This window comes from Ylistrum balloti, unplaced genomic scaffold (assembly GCF_031769215.1).
Source record: "Ylistrum balloti isolate Yb309-2 unplaced genomic scaffold, AGI_CSIRO_Ybal_v1 Utg370330, whole genome shotgun sequence".
In the NCBI taxonomy this organism is placed as follows: domain Eukaryota; kingdom Metazoa; phylum Mollusca; class Bivalvia; order Pectinida; family Pectinidae; genus Ylistrum; species Ylistrum balloti.
Genome location: NW_026782240.1, coordinates 287,579 through 306,442, shown reverse-complemented (window position 1 = coordinate 306,442; position 18,864 = coordinate 287,579). Strand labels below are relative to the sequence as shown.

Below are 18,864 nucleotides of genomic sequence, written 5' to 3'. Positions count from 1 at the left end.
ATCTTATTAAAAACATTTATTATGTAGAAAAAAAGTAACAGTATCGAATAAAGTGAGAAAGGGACAGTTATATAGATATTATTACTCGTCCCTGGATGAGGATCCCGTAACTAATGGTGGAGATACAGCAGGGCATGAATACCTACAAAAATAAATAAACATAATTTCTGTTAATCTACACATTTTTCCTTATTACCATTAATGTCAAAGACACGTTATGACTAGTTGTACAAATACGTTAATATCGGTAAATTATTAAAACATCATTTGTAGCTATTTTGATGATAAGTGAAGCAGTTACCATGAGTGATGCACTAGTGATGCACGTGTTATAATGTGGATGCGTAAAGATTGTGTCCCAGACACTTAAGATGAACTCCTGTTTCTGTGATAGCCTGCCCGGGTCCGTACACCCTCCCGTCAAACAGACAGCCACCTACAAGTAAAACACAGTAGCATAAGCGTATATCATCGATAATGTATCATTTAATTCAATGATACAGGAACTCCTACAATTATGATACAAATTGATTTTCTTTGTGTACCCAGCACTTGTACAAGCCGTCCTTCCTCGGTTCTTATGGTTTTAATGAAGAAGCTTTTATAGAGAAAATGATGCGGTTCATGAGATTATGATATACACTGTTAAATTTTAAACAGTTGGCTTAACGCGGAAAGCTGCATTTATCTTATATCTTATATTTACAGTGAAAAATGTAAGATTTACATGTAACTTGTTTCCTTATTACAAGAACAAAATTGCCTAGAAATTATACATAATCGGATTATTTCCCCTTGTCTAGGATAGCGACGACACTTACTTTGCCCATCTACCGTTCGTTTTTGTTGATCTAAGCTGCTGCAGTCCCCACTGTGAAGTACATGTACACAGGTATATATATATTGTGTTACAAATGTATAAGGTAGATATGCCTTTCCAAATCTTGTTATTAATAGCATATAATTATTTTACACACCCAGCAGCTCTGGGCCGTTTATAAAATATGTCGTTAGTGTGGATAGTAGTTACGATAGAATTTTGTTTATTTTCTTTGTGAAAGTGACAGCTGGAGTATACGAAACGCCATTGGTTGTGTAATGTAATATTCATAACAAGAAAACTTAATTAAAGACTTGTCCAAAATAAAGTGTCTGGTGTATATTGTGTCATGTTTTGTACAGGTACTTACAACAACTGAACCTCGTTTCCAAGATTATTGTTACCGAGACACGTGATCTTTGCAAGACATTTTGGGACAATAATGTCCTGGCCAGGTCCATATACACGTCCATCAAATAGACAGCCACCTGTAATTTACACAACACATGTTACACGTGCATTACACACAGCCACCTGTAACTCACACAACACATGTTACACGTGCATTACACACCACATCAACCAGTACGTGTATCATAAACGTGCTTTTCACAGACAATCACACATAACTGATACAGATTAATTGTAGAATTTGATCTTATAGAACAGGCTTATGAAATATCACTTTTCAGTGATTTCCTGTTAAAATAGCTTACATTGGGATTCTCTAACAAATACATAGATTTATAGTTCTATCTTGGAGTAATGTCGTTTCAGTGTCCTGTCTTTCTGAAATACTAGGTTTTATAGTGCAATACCGTTCTTGGTGAAATATCATCTTCTTAATGAGATATCAGATTTGATAGTGAGATTTCGCTGAAATATAAATCATTATGTTGGGGTCTCGCTGAAGAAATCATCAGATGTATTAAAACTTTAAATTATCATAAGGTTTGTTCGACTCACTTTGTCCGTCTACGGCTCTCTTCTCGGTTGGACAGACCCCTCTACAAAAATCAAACAGAAGTGGTAATAGTGGTCAAATATCTCCATCTTCATCGTCTATCGCCGCGGTAGACAACTAATAGACATTTTGTATGACACATTTTCTTTAATCTAATGACAACTGGTGTGTCAGTTTGAAATACTAGCCAAAACCATACCGTTATTTGCAGACCTAAACATATGACAGAAAATCAATGATTTTCTCGATAACTCATTCTGAAGTGATGCTGGAATATGATGTACTCTGACAGGCGTCAAGTTTTAGGCTATTTATGAGTTTATTAATGTTAGTAACTTAAGCGATTGGGACATACAACGATAACACCGGATGACGGTGGGTTCATCCATCGAGTCACATTAAGAACGAGGCAGCGGTCGTGCGGGAGGAGAATCGTGAACCGACAGAAAACGAAAAAATAATGAGTATGTGGTTGTAATATTAGTTAATAAAATATTCTGGAAAGGCGATTAAATAGTGTTTTAGAGATTCAGTCTATGTACAAATGTACAACGGACGAGCACAAGTACGATATGGCTACAGTCATACCACGGTAGTGTTAAAACATGCAGTGGTATTGCTGAAGGTCGTTTTATTCACCTTAGGGAATATAACGACGAGGGATATGGCTATACAAATACAACGGTCGGTCACAGTTGCTCAGAGCTTCGTTAGCCCTAACCAGTGCTTCATGAAAGTTTTCAAATATGAATTAGGAAAAATGGGGAATATCCTTTGTTATAAGTCAGATAACAATGTTTAGCCCATCACCATCTAATGGTGGGCTGTTGAAATCGCCCTACATCAGTCGCCCGTCCGTCTGTAAACATTTTTTGTTATTGCTATTTCTTGAGAAGTTCTGGATGGATCTTTCTCAAATTTCATATGTAGGTTCCCCTTGGTCCCTTGTTGTGTCCGTTTGATTTTGGGTATGATCAGAAAATTAAAGTGGGTGAAAGGTGGCCATCTTTGACTTTTACAATGAATTTGTTATGGCTATTTCTTGAGAATTGCTAGATGGATCTCTCAAACAATTTGAAACGCATGTTTCATTTGGTCACTAATTGTGCTCAGTTGATTTTTTAGACTAATTAGAAAAACCAAGTGGCCGACAGATGGCCATCTTGGATTTCGCCAAGTAATTTGGTATGAAAGATTATCGACGCTATTTCTGTAAAAGAACGTTCAAAGTTCTTATCATTGAGAGCAAAAACAGAGAAGGGGAGAGAAAAGCAGGGAAAAGATTCAACTTTTAATGAACAAATGAAAATCAAACAGAGGTGGGCGGGGAAATCTCTCTTCGATTTCTGGAGAGTAAAGCTCACTTTGAAAGCCAAAGTGACAACAGTTAAAATTTTCACTTATTCCTGATGGACAAACAATCATAGGGAAACATGCAAAATGACACGTGATCAAAGCCTTGTCAGAAAAGAGGAAAACGTCGACTTACGGTGAAGGTCAAAAATGGCTTACCCTAACAAGTGTAGGTCGCCGTATACATTTTTACCCAAGCAGGTCATCTCGGATAGGCAACCTAATGGAATAACCAACTCGCCCTTCTGGTAGACACGGCCATCAAATAAACAGCCCTCTGAAAGTGTGACAAAACGACAATCATTGGTATAGTGTTCATCGGCCATGTGACGTGAAATGTAAATCAACATTACAACAGTATTATAAATGTAATGACGTCCATGGTAAAGACGTATATTATCTTCAAATGTGTTCATACATATATGAATGACACTTTGTTAAGTTAGTCGATCTAAATTGTGTAGGCACATAACTTCTGGATAATGCTAAGCGGTCATTGTGTCTTCAAGAAATAAATGGTTTGTTGTCGATCAGGGCATTGCACACACTCCTATAGAGTATATGAATGCCCTGACATTGACAAGACATCCTATAGAGATTTAGTTCAACCCCTTAACTCACAGGAATTTTTCATGAAATTGAAGAAAATCTGTCATTTTGCTTCAACATGAATGTTCACACTTTTCCAACCAACTCTTAAGTCATCCTATAGAGATTTAATTTAAGGAATTTCAGAGTAATATAATTTATTTAACACGTGATTGTACCAACAAGCCCAACATGTGATATCAGGTCTGATAACTCTATGTAAGACAACCATTTTATTTTCGCGGTGTGGGTTGGAAGTTATTACCTTAATTTTTCTGTTGCCTTGTGTCATTTAACCATATCTAATCCTGTCATTGGCTTCTTGTTTTCCCGACAATAAATATCGCACTACAATTTCCTTTACGTTTATTGGCAAAAAATCAATGAGGTTTACCATGATGTGTGTGTGACGGTATTTGTCGCCTTTGTTATCTCATTCTTCACACCTACCTTGACCATCTTCGGCCGGTGCGGCTGAAGCCACAGAAACTATGACGGCAATGAGAAGTGGAACCATTCTTGTAGAGTGTGTGTTTGGTGAGAAGAGACGTTCATACCAGAACGTTGTTATATATATATGTGTTCTAGTCTCGTGTGGCTGACAGAGGTCTTGATAAGACAAAATATGACACCTGTTTAATTCACCTTTAAAGTAGGTTAAATGAGATATATACTTGATATTTTAAGCTCAAGTCAATTTGTCCACAAGAAGATAATCGTTTTTTCTATTTTTTTGTTTCTGTTTTGTTTTTAATTTGTTTTTTGTTTTAGATATCTATCTTTTTAATGCTAATACGAGCACTTCTTATTTTGTTATTTTTACTGTAAAATGTATCATTTTATTTTGCTCTTTTTCGTTATAAAACTAGTCTCTCTAATCGAAGACTAAGATGATGAGAATCGCGAATGAAGAGAAAATATTTCAATGTTATTTCATTCCATAAGTTGAATTTTGATATCTTATTGTGTATGGTAGTTTATCAACCTTATGACGGAAACTAACCAGGTGATTGAAATATGATATTGACTTGTACGGTCCATGTTGTGAATTGCCGTAAATTTCTTACAGCGTTAGTAATTGTCGTGAACCATCGTCCGTCTGTAGTATTACTCTTTGATATAACTAATCCTCCTGATTGAATTATGTAACAGGTTACAAAGTTGATTCTTCATATAATACAAACCTTGACGAATTCATTTCAGTCATCTTGAAAATCACGTGTTAGCAACAATTAACGACTATCGTGATCGCTTCTTCTATATAGAAAATGTATAACCTAGTTTGTGAGAGGGACTGGCCGGACTGATTTAATAAATCCTTAGAGATATTCGTACCTATACGGTTTTCAAATTGGCCGTAACAATCGTCATCTTTATATAACTTGTTATCGTTATATAATCCGACTTTATTCAGAGTTCTGTGATGCTGAAGTTACCATTTTGACTATAGCGTTAAACTTCGTTCCATTCAATTTAAACTTACAAGTTTTAAGAAAGTCATCATGATTTCGCCCAAAATTGTCTCTGTTAGATATATTATCACTCATTCAAATTACTTTAACATTAAGAATAAATTTAATACCCTGCATAAAACGCATTTTAAATCAGAGCCTTCGTTTTTGTTACATTTCAGCACTTATTACTTTATCTTCCACAACAACAGAGACGTAGTAAAGAATCTCTTTGCAGTCCACAGGACGATTTCCAGTCAAAGTTTAAAGTTTTATCACATGTTTTTGTATTATTTGTACCAACGTCTCATAAATGCAGATTACATTATGGCAAAATATAGACAATGTGTATATGTAGAGGCAGTGTGCCCTTCATTTGTAATTGCATATAAAATGCATAAAATAAATAAATAATAATGGTTTTTAATGGAATAAAGGGAGTCATACTAGTTTCAGAAATCCTACATAGAATGGAAGTCGCACAAGACCCTACATTTAGAAAAACTGAAATGAAGTGGTTCTATCCTGACCATTACGAATCTCCGCGGAAAGACAAGGGCTATTTTCTATGCATGACATTTGTAAACTCTTACGTTATATGAGGAACTCCACGTTGACGAGAGTAAGAACAACGTGACCCTTATCTCTAGTGATTACGTGATTGATACTGAAACACGTGAGGTCAGTTAAAGACTGTTGAAGTTTCTACATAGTGAACATTCAGGGTGTGTATTTTGATGTTACAGAACCCAAACCCTCTCTTCTCTATTTTCTTTACATTGACATATCTACATATATATTTATGAGCGTAAATCTTTATCTTCCGGTGTACTTCTGCAATTTCTGAAGAGTCGACGCCATACCCTGGTTTCCAGATCATTTCTATCTACAATACTGTCGCCTTGTAGCACTGATTTCCCCATCATGTCTATCTACACAGCTGCCATCTCATAGGCCTGATGTCCTTAACCTCGAAGTCTACATAGTGATTGTCTCCTCGTCTTTGTGACTATACTCTGTCTACACAGCTGTTGTCTTCTATCCCTGTTGTCCCTATACTCTCGGTCTACACAGCTGTTGTATACTATCCCTGATGTCCATATACTCTTTCTACACAGCTGTTGTCTTCTATCCATGTTCTCTGCCTAAACGGCTGTAGTCTTCTATCCCTGATGTCCCTATACTCTCTGTCTACACAACTGTTGTCTTCTATCTCTGATGTCCCTATACTCTCGGTCTACACAGCTGTTGTCTTCTATCCCTGATGTCCCTATACTCTCTGTCTACACAGCTGTTGTCTTCTATCCATGTTCTCTGTCTACAAAGCTGTTGTCTTCTATCCCTGGTGTCCCTATACTCTGTCTACACAGCTGTTGTCTTCTATCCATGTTCTCTGTCTACACAGCTGTTGTCTTCTATCCATGTTCTCTGTCTACACAGCTGTTGTCTTCTATCCCTGATGTCCCTATACTCTCTGTCTACACAGCTGTTGTCTTCTATCCCTGATGTCCCTATACTGTCTACACAGCTGTTGTCTTCTATCCCTGATGTCCCTATACTCTGTCTACACAGCTGTTGTCTTCTATCCATGTTCTCTGTCTACACGGCTGTAGTCTTCTATCTCTGATGTCCCTATACACTGTCTACACAGCTGTTGTCTTCTATCCCTGTTTTCTGTCTACACAGCTGTTGTCTTCTATCCCTGATGTCCCTATACTATCTGTCTACACAGCTGTTGTCTTCTATCCATGTTCTCTGTCTACACGGCTGTAGTCTTCTATCTCTGATGTCCCTATACACTGTCTACACAGCTGTTGTCTTCTATCCCTGTTTTCTGTCTACACGGCTGTTGTATACTATCCCTGATGTCTCTATACTCTCTGTCTACACAACTGTTGTCTTCTATCCCTGATGTCCCTATACTCTGTCTACACAGCTGTTGTCTTCTATCTATGTTCTGTGTCTACACAGCTGTAATCTTCTATCCCTGATGTCCCTATACTCTGTCTACACAGCTGTTGTCTTCTATCTCTGATGTCCCTATACTCTGTCTACACAGCTGTTGTCTTCTATCTCTGATGTCCATATACTCTGTCTACACAGCTGTTGTCTTCTAACCCTGTTCTCTGTCTACACGGCTGTTGTTTACTATCCCTGATGTCCCTCTACTCTATCTACACAGCTGTTGTCTTCTATTAATGTTCTCTGTCTACACAGCTGTAGTCTTCTATCCCTGATGTCCCTATACTCTGTCTACACAGCTGTTGTCTACTATCCTTGATGTCTCTATACTCTCTGTCTACACAACTGTTGTCTTCTTTCCCTGATGTCCCTCTACTCTGTCTACACAGCTGTTGTCTTCTATCCCTGTTCTCTGTCTACAGAGCTGTAGTCTTCTATCCCTGTTCTCTGTCTAAACAGCTGTTGTCTTCTATCCCTGTTGTCCCTCTACTCTGTCTACACAGCTGTTGTCTTCTATCCCTGATGTCCCTATACTCTGTCTACACAGCTGTTGTCTACTATCCTTGATGTCCCTATACTCTCTGTCTACACAGCTGTTGTCTTCTATCCCTGATGTCCCTATACTCTCTGTCTACACAGCTGTTGTCTTCTATCTACACAGCTGTTGTCTTCTATCCCTGTTGTCCCTCTACTCTGTCTACACAGCTGTTGTCTTCTATCCCTGATGTCCATATACTCTCTGTCTACACAGCTGTTGTCTTCTTTCCCTGTTCTGTCTTCACAGCTGTGGTCTTCTATCCCTGATGTCCCTATACTCTGTCTACACAGCTGTGGTCTTCTATCCCTGATGTCCCTCTACTCTGTCTACATAGCTGTTGTCTTCTATCCCTCTTCTCTGTCTACACAGCTGTGGTCTTCTATCCCTGATGTCCCTCTACTCTGTCTACACAGCTGTTGTCTTCTATCCCTGTTCTCTGTCTACAGAGCTGTTGTCTTCTATCCATGTTCTCTGTCTACACAGCTGTAGTCTTCTATCCCTGATGTCCCTATACTCACAGCTGTTTCTACACAGCTGTTGTTGTCCCTATACTCTCTGTCTACACGGCTGTTGTCTTCTATCCCTTTTCTTTATCTACACAGCTGTTGTCTTCTATCCCTTTTCTTTATCTACACAGCTGTTATCTACTATCCCTGATGTCCCTATACACTGTCTACACAGCTGTTGTCTTCTATCCCTGTTCTCTGTCTACAGAGCTGTTGTCTTCTATCCCTGTTCTCTGTCTACACAGCTGTTGTCTTCTATCCCTGTTCTCTGTCTACACAGCTGTTGTCTTCTATCCCTGATGTCCATATACTCTCTGTCTACACAGCTATTGTCTTCTTTCCCTGTTCTGTCTTCACAGCTGTGGTCTTCTATCCCTGATGTCCCTATACTCTGTCTACACAGCTGTGGTCTTCTATCCCTGATGTCCCTCTACTCTGTCTACACAGCTGTTGTCTTCTATCCCTCTTCTCTGTCTACACAGCTGTGGTCTTCTATCCCTGATGTCCCTCTACTCTGTCTACATAGCCGTTGTCTTCTATCCCTGTTCTCTGTCTACACAGCTGTTGTCTTCTATCCCTGATGTCCCTATACTCTGTCTACACAGCTGTAGTCTTCTATCCCTGATGTCCCTATACTCTGTTTACACAGCTGTTGTCTACTATGTCCCTATACTCTCTGTCTACACGGCTGTTGTCTTCTATCCCTTTTCTTTATCTACACAGCTGTTGTCTTCTATCCCTTTTCTTTATCTACACAGCTGTTATCCACTATCCCTGATGTCCCTATACACTGTCTACACAGCTGTTTCTTCTATCCCTGTTCTCTGTCTACACAGCTGTTGTCTTCTATCCCTGTTCTCTGTGTACACAGCTGTAGTCTTCTATCCCTGATGTCCCTATACTCTGTCTACACAGCTGTTCTCTGCTATCCCTGGTGTCTCTATTCTCCCTATTTACACAGCTGTCATATATTTTTTCTGATGTTCCTATCCTCTTTGTCTTTACAGCTGTTGTCTCCTAGAGGTGTCCTTAACCTAGCCTTGTGTTACTCTATTCCTTTGTCTATACAGCTGAAATCTATTGCCAAACTGTAATTATATATTCCTTGTCTATAAGTACCGATGGAGAATTACAGGTAAACACATTAGTTCTATGTGCCTGTCAATCATCGTTATCATCCCTTGAGGTCATCACCTAATCAGCCGATATGCAATAATATTGTTACTAATCAGGTCAGTTAGTTTCAAATTCAATTTCCAGATGTAACACAGTCAAAATTATGTACAAGCATTATCGAGAACATCATTTCAAAACAGACAAATATGATAACTAAACAATAGGAATTATCAGAAGGCCTTTTTACCCGGTGACGGTATAAATTTTCCTTGATTTTGAAGGCTGTCGCCAGATGTTATTTGATTAGAGGTGTGCGACACTGGAATTCTCCATGTAGATCCAGTTTTAATAAGTCAATATATTAGAGATCTAAGTTCGTGTTTATAGAGTTTGTATGTAAGCTCGTCAGTGTACCAATTATTGATACATTTCATCCGATCGATACAATAATGCAAAAATGTTTGATTGAAGGTATACTATGCAAACCGTTAAATCAATTAGCAGATAAATATAAGAAAAATACAGGCCTAACTTAGTCCCTGGTAGGGAGCTCAAAGTGGGTAATAAATATGGATTTGAAAACAAGAAAGATAACAACATCCGTAAATTTCCAGTAAGTCTTTTTAAAAAAAAGGAGAAAAAAAAGGTACAACAAACAATCAAAAAACAAAACACCTGCTCCCTGAATCACATATGTAACATGATTTATAGATTCAGTCCAGGTTGGTCACTGGAATTATGCTATCATAGAATGGTACGATTTGAAGTCATAAGACGGACAAAGCTCGGAAGTTTGTGGTTATATTAAACTACAATGTATATTTTCTATACTCGCGACAAATTCAGGTGAATATCTTGAAGTGCACATATGATTTTTGATCTCGGAATCTTGAGAGTAGGGGCTGTCAAGTGCCGCTATGGTTGGCCAGATATTCCACACAAAGTCAGCTTATTAGTCCCGACTACTTCCATCATCGATTTGCACAGAAAATGCTAACTTTAATATATAGTCTGTGCCGACAGATTAGAAAGTAATTAACATTTAATCAAAACTGAAATGGGTCACAGTTTGTAAACAATCCAATCACATTTTGTAAAATTTCAGACTATCTACCTATACATTGATGTTAATTTTAAGTAATAATTTGGAATAACTTGTTTTGCAATATTGTTGTGAAATAAAGTTTAATTTAAAAAATTAAAACCATGTCGAGGTCGGTTTAAATACTTTAAATATTTTCATTGCCTTTGGAAAGCACCAATAAAATATCTGACATGGTCTCATTACTGAAAGTTCTTTTTTTCCCTCGGTTCTTTTTAACAAGTATCTTTACATGAGACGTTTCATGTGTGAATAAACATTTTAGTAGCTGTTTTATTAAGACGTATAAAAGCCGGCATTCATTTAAAATCATATATATTCACGACACGTTGTCACAGCACGTCTATTAATCTAGGGTGTATTTTTTACGGAATTATACAACCGGCATTCTCACCTGAAGGACCGGAAATTAGGTGTGTTTTGAAGTAACGTTAACCGCGTGACTTTGCGATATTTTCTAGAACCCCGGAAGAAGCTTTCTGGTCCAAGAAATCCAAAATATTTTCGTTTTACAAGGCAAACCTCGGTAAGTATGTGTTTGATTTTCTGACAGACTTCTAAAACAACAGTATTTAGAAAGGAAAGCATATCAAAATATGCTATCATATCTTTCCGATCGCTGTTCATGATAAGTTAGAAGACAGACTTGTTTCACGTTCATTCAGCAAAAATGATTCACTCTCGTTTTAGAGCAATGCTGGTGATAACGACAGCCTCTGAAACTCGTCAGTACACGTGTGCACGCCCTTAGAGGCATATATATTGTGTAGAGTGATATCTTGAACGATACTGTTTTATTACTTATTATGCTCTTGTCTTTTTGCGTCAAAATTCGGTCATATTTTGTAACTTGGAATCGCATGAGTGACTTCGTATGAATGAACAGGCAACTACAGTCCGATACATGTTGTGTATTACACGTGTATGTTGAAGGGCCCCAGGTTTCGCTCTTGCTCAGTGATTAATTGTTTGATTCAACCTTGTAGTCTGCTTTCAATTATTCCAGCTATTACACTGAATAAAACTCATATTAAATCGATTACCCAAGGTGATTCAAATACACAACAAAGTAAGAGATGGTATCAGGCTTACAGATGCTGATATATGACTGATCTAAAGAGAAATCCAAATCAGGGAAACAGTATATATTCAAGCAATGATGACTGACAGATATTCAGCTACAAAAAGAAATAAAACTGTTACAATTGATACAGTGTAGGGAATTAAAATAATGCTACACAAGGAATTAGTGGGGATATTTTATATGTTTACAGAACACATATCAAAAATGCTTTATTGCAAAACACTCTAGTTCATTTATCATAACAACTGTTAGATAATGGTATTTAAAATTCATTCCTATGACTATGTAATCATCAAATGGAAAATTATTAGAAAACAAAACTTAAATTTTCAATTGTGAGAGTCACAGAATTTGCTGAGAGTGAGCAAATGTTATTAGTAAAAGTTCAGATAAAAAAGATCATTACAGCATAAAGAGCTAATTTGTTAGATAAATGAATGCTTGGTATCAATTATCCACAGAATATTTGGCATTTCAGGTAAATGCATACTTTATTTCATTATGTAATGTATGTAGGAATTTAAGGTGGCAGAAATTTCTGTTTTTCATAAATTATTTGATCAAAATGTTACACATAGACAGATATGAAAAAAATATTTAATTAAGTTTCCATGACAGGTTTCATCTTCTATTGTATATGCAAAACAGGTGCAAATTAGATACAAAACCATGAGGAAATACTGCATGTATATCTAAATAATGTACCTGCTTTAAGTGATTTCTGTGCTCAGTTTGATTCTCCAATCTCAATGTTAGAATGATATTTGAAATACATTCAGTGTACATTTCTGTACTTTTAAATTGCATGTGAATTAGAAGTCACACAAAGAACCTGCAGAACTTAAACATATATTAGAAGCACTTGATTGCTGGCTTTATGTAACCTAATGATGGCCATATATATCAAGGGCATATTCATAGTGAAATGCATATTTTATGATACGTACATACATTTTGTACATGTACAAACTTCATTATGTGTATAAGGATACAGTTTATACATCAAGGTAGAGATTAATACTGTATCTAATACAATTTATCATTTTGGGTTCAAACCAAGTTTAGGTTCATTGAATTGGTTATGTTTTTGGTGGTTAAATGTAAAATCAAGAGCTGAAAGCTAGTTAGTAAACTATAACACTGGTTATTTTAAAGTTTATAAACTAGCATCCAATTTCTATTGTTTTTATTCTAAACACATCAGTGATCAATCTAAAATTTGTTTTCAAAACTTTATGGCTAAAACCAATTGGTTCTACAGTGTAAAAATTAAGTAATTCCAGAAATACATGAGTACATGACAAGTAAGCAGATTTATCACTGCATCATTTATCACATATTGCTATTTTTTTTAAAGCTTTTAAGTAAAAATATTTCAAAATGTAAAAAAATATACTTCATTCATGTGACGACATTTCAAAATAAGTCATAAGTTTAAATCAATCACTCTTGTTGACCCTTAATATAAGCGCAGGGCGATCTTACCTAGGAAAACCCACATGGTCAGACAGGTGACTCCAAACCTTTACACATAGTCTAGATGAAAAGCACAACCACTGTGTCACCCATTCCACCCATTTAATATTTTATAAAAACAATAAAGTTTTGTTGTCTTTTCAGTTTCACAAATAAAATTGTGTGACAAAAATTACTGATGACCCTAAGTCTGAGCTTCATAAATTTATGCTAGAAACAACATATCTCAAAGTACAACTTTGATTCCAAACCATTAGGTTGCAAAAAGCGAAAAAAGAAATTAAAAATAAATGTCACCAATTTTTTGGTCAGATATGACTTTAGTTTTGCTCTATGGTTATAAAAAAGGAAATACCATTTCTGTAGTTGTTATGTATACAACATCTTATATGTTTCACTTTTGAACAACTTGAAAAAACCTGGTCGAAACTGGAGCAAGTTTGTACTTTAAGTTGTATATTCCCACAGAGTGAAGAAACATTATGTTGGCCTATCTTCCTACTATAGATTTATCATGGCAGGTCTGGTCCTTGGCTGAACCAATTAAGACCAGCAGATAATTATTGGCATGTATCTGTGTCAGGTAGCATGAATGTGTACATTGATTAGACCTTTCTGTGATAGGAGTTAGGTACTGGTAATGAAGGTATGGTTGCGTCATGCAGACTGATGTATGTAGTGAGTTAATAAGCATGGCTCACTCACCTGTGAGGTAAAATCATCAACACTATATCACACTAGTTGTTGATAAACAGCATGATTCATGCTGTTTATGGAAATGATGGGTCCCTTTCTACTGAACCAGTACCTTTCAAATACATAATCCTAGCAGATTTGAATGCTGCTTTTTTGACGTAGTTTCCACACCTTTAGGCTTGTTGTGAATTTTAAACCAATACTTCCTATGTGTATATTTGTCATTATTTATGAAATGTTTAGCTTATAACAAAATTACATGAGCACTTATGTTTCTGAATGTGAAAAAAACTACTTTATAGCTCTTGATACCCAAGAAATAGCTGATATTTAGTCACCTGTGTAGTATTAATACATCCTTTCAGAGGGAATTATAAACATATAATGAAATTTATGCTTCTATGTTAAAACAAGTTTGAAAAAGGTCATAATTGTGTTCATATAATAATAAAACCCAAACCAATAGCCGTGTCAGCATAACTAGGTCTGAGTAGTGCAAAATGACCTAGTAAATAAGGATTAATAGAGTACAATCTGTTGGACCATATTTTGTTTTTCACTTCTTCATTTTTGGCCGGGTTGTACATAGTGCAAATCCAGGTTATAGTACGGTGAATGTCGTGCGGGCAGCTGGGCGGGCAGGCAGGGAAAAGGGGAACCAGTTTTGTAGAATCAACTCCTAGAGCTTTTGATGTAGAAGCTTGAAACTTTGTAGGATGTTTAAATATATGTTGAAGATGTGCACCTCCTATTATGGATTCATTTCGGATATTTTTTTGGATTTTCCGGGCTTTGGAACTTAGTCATTTTCTGCAGTTTGTCATGGAAGGGCCCTAGATATCCATTGTCTATTTTTTGAACAACTCTGTATCAAAAATGGCTGCAACTTCTTTCTTCAAATGCCCTTCTTCTGTACCAATTAATAAAATACAACCAAACTTTCTCTCTTATAACAAATATTCTACATACTTAACAAATGAAACACCCTTAACTATCTTATAAATACCATATAACTATAACAGAGGCCATTTTTCATCTCAATGACTCCGCTAGGAATCGAACCCAGGACCCCTGGCTTACTAGTCTGACGCTCAACCATCGAGCTAAAGAGAAGTTCTCTCTAGCCGAGTAGTATATTGCAGCTAGTATTTTACCAGGGTTACATACTCCCTCTCTAGGAAATAACTCGTCCTTGAGTGTCCAGGGGTCACAGCAGTACTTGTGAAAGTAACGCTGGTGGTACTCGAGTTTCCAGGGGTTACAGCGATGCTGATGGGGCATGGCTAAGTACTATTCCCGGGTCCCTACATGGGCGCTAATATAACAGAGGTCATTTTTCATCTCAATGCCTCCGCTAAGAATCGAACCCGGGACCCCTGGCTTACTAGTCTGATGCTCAACCAATCGAGCTAAAGAGAAGTTCTCTCTAGCCGAGTAGTATATTGCAGCTAGTATTTTGCTAGGGTTACATAACATTGCACTCATCCAGCAACCCGACCAATTTTTTGGATCCATGTTGCGCATTGTCTATTTTTTTGTTTTTTTTAAAATTTGAGTATACATTTCTGCTGAAACATTTTACTGAAACACTGCAGTACTGATTTGACCAATAAATGATAAAAGTAAGATGTTAGTAAATCATTTTATCAACATGACACTAGCTAGACCTACCTTTTTACCCATATTTGAAAGTAAAGGGAGATAACCTGTGTTAAGTCTAAATGTTAAATCTAAACTGTCAATAAATCTTGGTCTTGGTTTCTGATCACTACATTTTATTTAAAGAAATATATCTCTTTGAAATTCTATAAAAACTGAAACTTAAGTTTTATCAATTAGAGAATATGTACATATGTACAGTCACCTTAATTACTGCGATTGCTGTGGTAGCCAACAAGTGGTATAGGTTGTTATGACAACCAACAACTGGTTTAAGAAGTAAAATTATTATAATTTTCTTTGTTTGGTCAATATACAGTATTAAATAATTCTTGTTTAAAGTCACATGATGCAAAAACTGAGATGAAAGGACATGTTTTTTTGCAGAAATATAATACTTAAATTATCCATAATTATTCATAGCTGATAATACTTAGTAAGGCTGTTTGAGGTTTAAAGTTAGACGATTTAAAAATGCTTCCTGTTATTGATATGTTGTCAAACTTAGTCTGTAATTGGCTTGCTAATTGCAGGGCAGTATTATGTAAAACTAATGCATGCACTGCAAAAGAAATAAACATATTTTACATCTTACATCAGCAGACTTTTAACCTGGCTACAGGAGTTAAAGTGAACAATGGACATACGCATTATAAAAGAATATGTAGAAATTCACTGATAATTACAAGATAATGATAGCACAAAACTTTGAAAATTATATTGATCACAAAATATCTGCCCTGCGTACCATATGCAGCATTCTTCTTCAACTGACAAAAACCAAGAGTCTTTTTGTGTTGAATTTCTATTTGATATCCCCACTGCAGTATCTCGGGTATTGATTTCCTTCTTCAGTTCATTACAGTTTGGGACTGCAGTGGCTGTCGATCACGGTTGACTGACTTCATCACTGTTCTCATTAGAGGACGGCTGTCCAGAACATGTGTCCAAGGCATTGGACATATTATCCATATTATGATACAATGTGTCGTTGTTTCAGTGAATAGGCGATCATAGCTGAACCATTATATTGATAGAACATCAGTGAGGGCGTTTATTGATCTCATATAAATTACCCAAGGACTGGCTGGAGGGGACTTTCCAAGAGATTTTCTGTGTAGTAAAATAGGTCACATGATGTCAGACAGACCTGTAATATTGCTGTACTTATAATACCACTATTTAATGGATGGATTGGTTTGAAACCAGTGGCATATATGTATAGGTGTTGTATGGTAATGGAACCTGGCCAGTGTATGTGTTAGACATGTATGATTGGAGACGTTTTTCCTGTTTTGGTGAATGAATTGTATTGTGCCTGTGTATTATAGTACCGGTGTTTAACCAGGTAAATCAATCAGCCACGGATAAACTCCACTGTACTACGCTCAGTACACCTATAGTATAACTGTTTTGTCTAAGTGCACACAACAAGGAATTATCAAATGGCCCAACCGTACACACACTCATGCCGAGTAGATGACACAAAAACAGTGGGACACATTTTCTCAGATGATAAACTAGCCGGGTGTTGGAGGCTATAATGAATGAGGTGTGTGTAAGGTAGAGTTCTCCATCTTTCTGTTGATGTATCTAGCTTGTGAATGACAGATGACGGTCAGCTAACCTCATTATCTCTTCCAATATCTACCCTGTACCTGTATAGCTAGGATGTCGTTCCAGTGAGGACATTAGTCTACTGCAATTCAGGAGCTCACAGTAACAACTGGAGGAGGGAAAAAATAAAATGGCAGATGTGACTGTTTCACATAACAATCCATAGTAGAAACATATTGATATTGTGTCCTAAAACACATGCTATACTGTGGCACTACAACTGGAAGGATCAATCTTACAACCATCTGGAGTGAAATTTTCCAGTTATATGTTTTATGGTAGAGTTATGAATTAACTGTGTTTGGGACAGGAGCTGGCTGTGAAGGACCAGCAGGAGGTATGGCACCGATTGTTTGGTGACCTGACCTGGGGCTAGAGACATTACAATTCCACTTCCTATCCAACAAGACAATGAAGAGCAGATAATTGTCTGGTGCAGGGGGAAGAACCTGACAATGGCCAGTGGAACAAATTACACCAATTAACACTTGTTCGCCACTGAAATAGATGACTGATGTGTGTAATATCAGTTGATGTTATCAAATATATAATGGTTATCTTATACAGGTCGTGATCTATCTCCCATTTTCACCAACTGCCTTTGGTGGCTTTATTAGTGTGCAAGGATTTTCTGAGGCTTCAAGTAACCTGTCAGCATAAAGGAAATCGCCAAATTGAGTACTCTGCTTATAACACACTGAGGATTAAGTGTTTGTGTGTATTGTTTTTCTACAGTTTTTACACATATTTGGATATCTTGTTATCTTCCAATCTAAGGATATATATGTTAATGATGAAATTCATGCTGTTAGTATGATAGTGTATGTCATGTCACTGATGGAGCTGAGAGCTGGTGATGATGATGATGACAAGTGATAAGTCAGAGGAGGGGGGTGTCAACCTCACCCACCTAGTCTACCTCACCCAGGATGGTACTCTGGCCAACACCTGTATTGGCACTGGTACCTGCATGTCATATGGTGACATACAGGTGTGCATAGATGATATCGATAACGACACCCAGAACAAGTGGTGGCGATGTTGTCGTAGAAAAATTAGAATGAACAAAACCAGTAATGTCAAATTATCCCATGCCAAAGGAATATCAAAAAGAATCTCGGAGGTAAGTGTCTGGAAAATTTTAATTTTGGATGTAACTCTTGGAATGGTATTTTTTATACTCTGGATGTCTTTTGTGGATATTTTATTTTTGGTTTTTAGTGACATTTTAGTAATTGAATAGGTATTAGGTTCAAATAAAAATGCCAGATGTTATACATATTACAGGTTGAATAGTATTTTCAAACTAGAAGTGTATAATTTATAAAAATGTTTGAATTAGGATGATAGTTCATTGATTACTTGATTGTCAGCTACATCATTGTATGAACTGTTTAAGGATTGTAAAAAATCCTATTTACTTGGGAAGGGCTGTTGAATTCTGACTTCCTGTTGAAATGCCTTCAAGGCAATGCATTTTACTGCATGTGGTTCTTATCGATACAGCAAATATGTGTACCTTTAAATATATACAAACATAATTTAAATACTTTTGGTATACTTTTACTAGTATTTGGTTAGGGATGGAATGGATGCCAGTTCACTATATTAAAATATATCTGATATTGAAATTTATTGAAAACAATCTCATAATCATTAAGCTGGTTCATACATCAGACATTGCTGGTGAAACCATGATGATGTTCTAGAGAGAATAAAGACAAAAATAACAGTAAACTTAACAATTTCAAAGAAACGTGGAACTAAAAGAAACAGAGACAGGAATTGATAAAACCTGGGAGATAAAGTCTACAGATACCACCGGCAGAGGCCTTGGGTGACTCATCACCAGATCAATACGATCAGAAAATGCAGTAGGAATTATATATAATGTCGAGGCTGGTGCATTGAGATAGAATTTGGTATATAACA

At 36.6% G+C, this 18,864-nt stretch overlaps 2 protein-coding genes across 2 annotated transcripts in view; one reads left to right on the top strand and one right to left on the bottom strand.

Moving 5' to 3' along the window:
* Position 1: 1 nt before the first annotated feature.
* LOC132553454 (uncharacterized) lies at positions 2-4,242 on the bottom strand. Its single transcript, XM_060217700.1, has 7 exons — positions 4,176-4,242; positions 3,297-3,414; positions 1,787-1,827; positions 1,191-1,308; positions 822-871; positions 302-436; positions 2-142 (listed from the first exon to the last, which is right to left on the bottom strand). Exons 1-6 carry the CDS (start codon positions 4,240-4,242, stop codon positions 330-332), a joined length of 501 nt encoding a protein of 166 aa, XP_060073683.1. The 3' UTR covers positions 2-142; positions 302-329.
* Positions 4,243-17,782: 13,540 nt separating this feature from the next.
* Positions 17,783-18,864, top strand: part of LOC132553467 (focal adhesion kinase 1-like) — a 73,488-nt gene continuing 72,406 nt past the window's right edge. Inside the window, exon 1 of the mRNA XM_060217715.1 lies at positions 17,783-18,055. Within this exon, the coding sequence (XP_060073698.1) occupies positions 17,789-18,055 (267 nt within the window). The 5' untranslated portion in view covers positions 17,783-17,788. The remainder of the gene's footprint in view (positions 18,056-18,864) is intronic.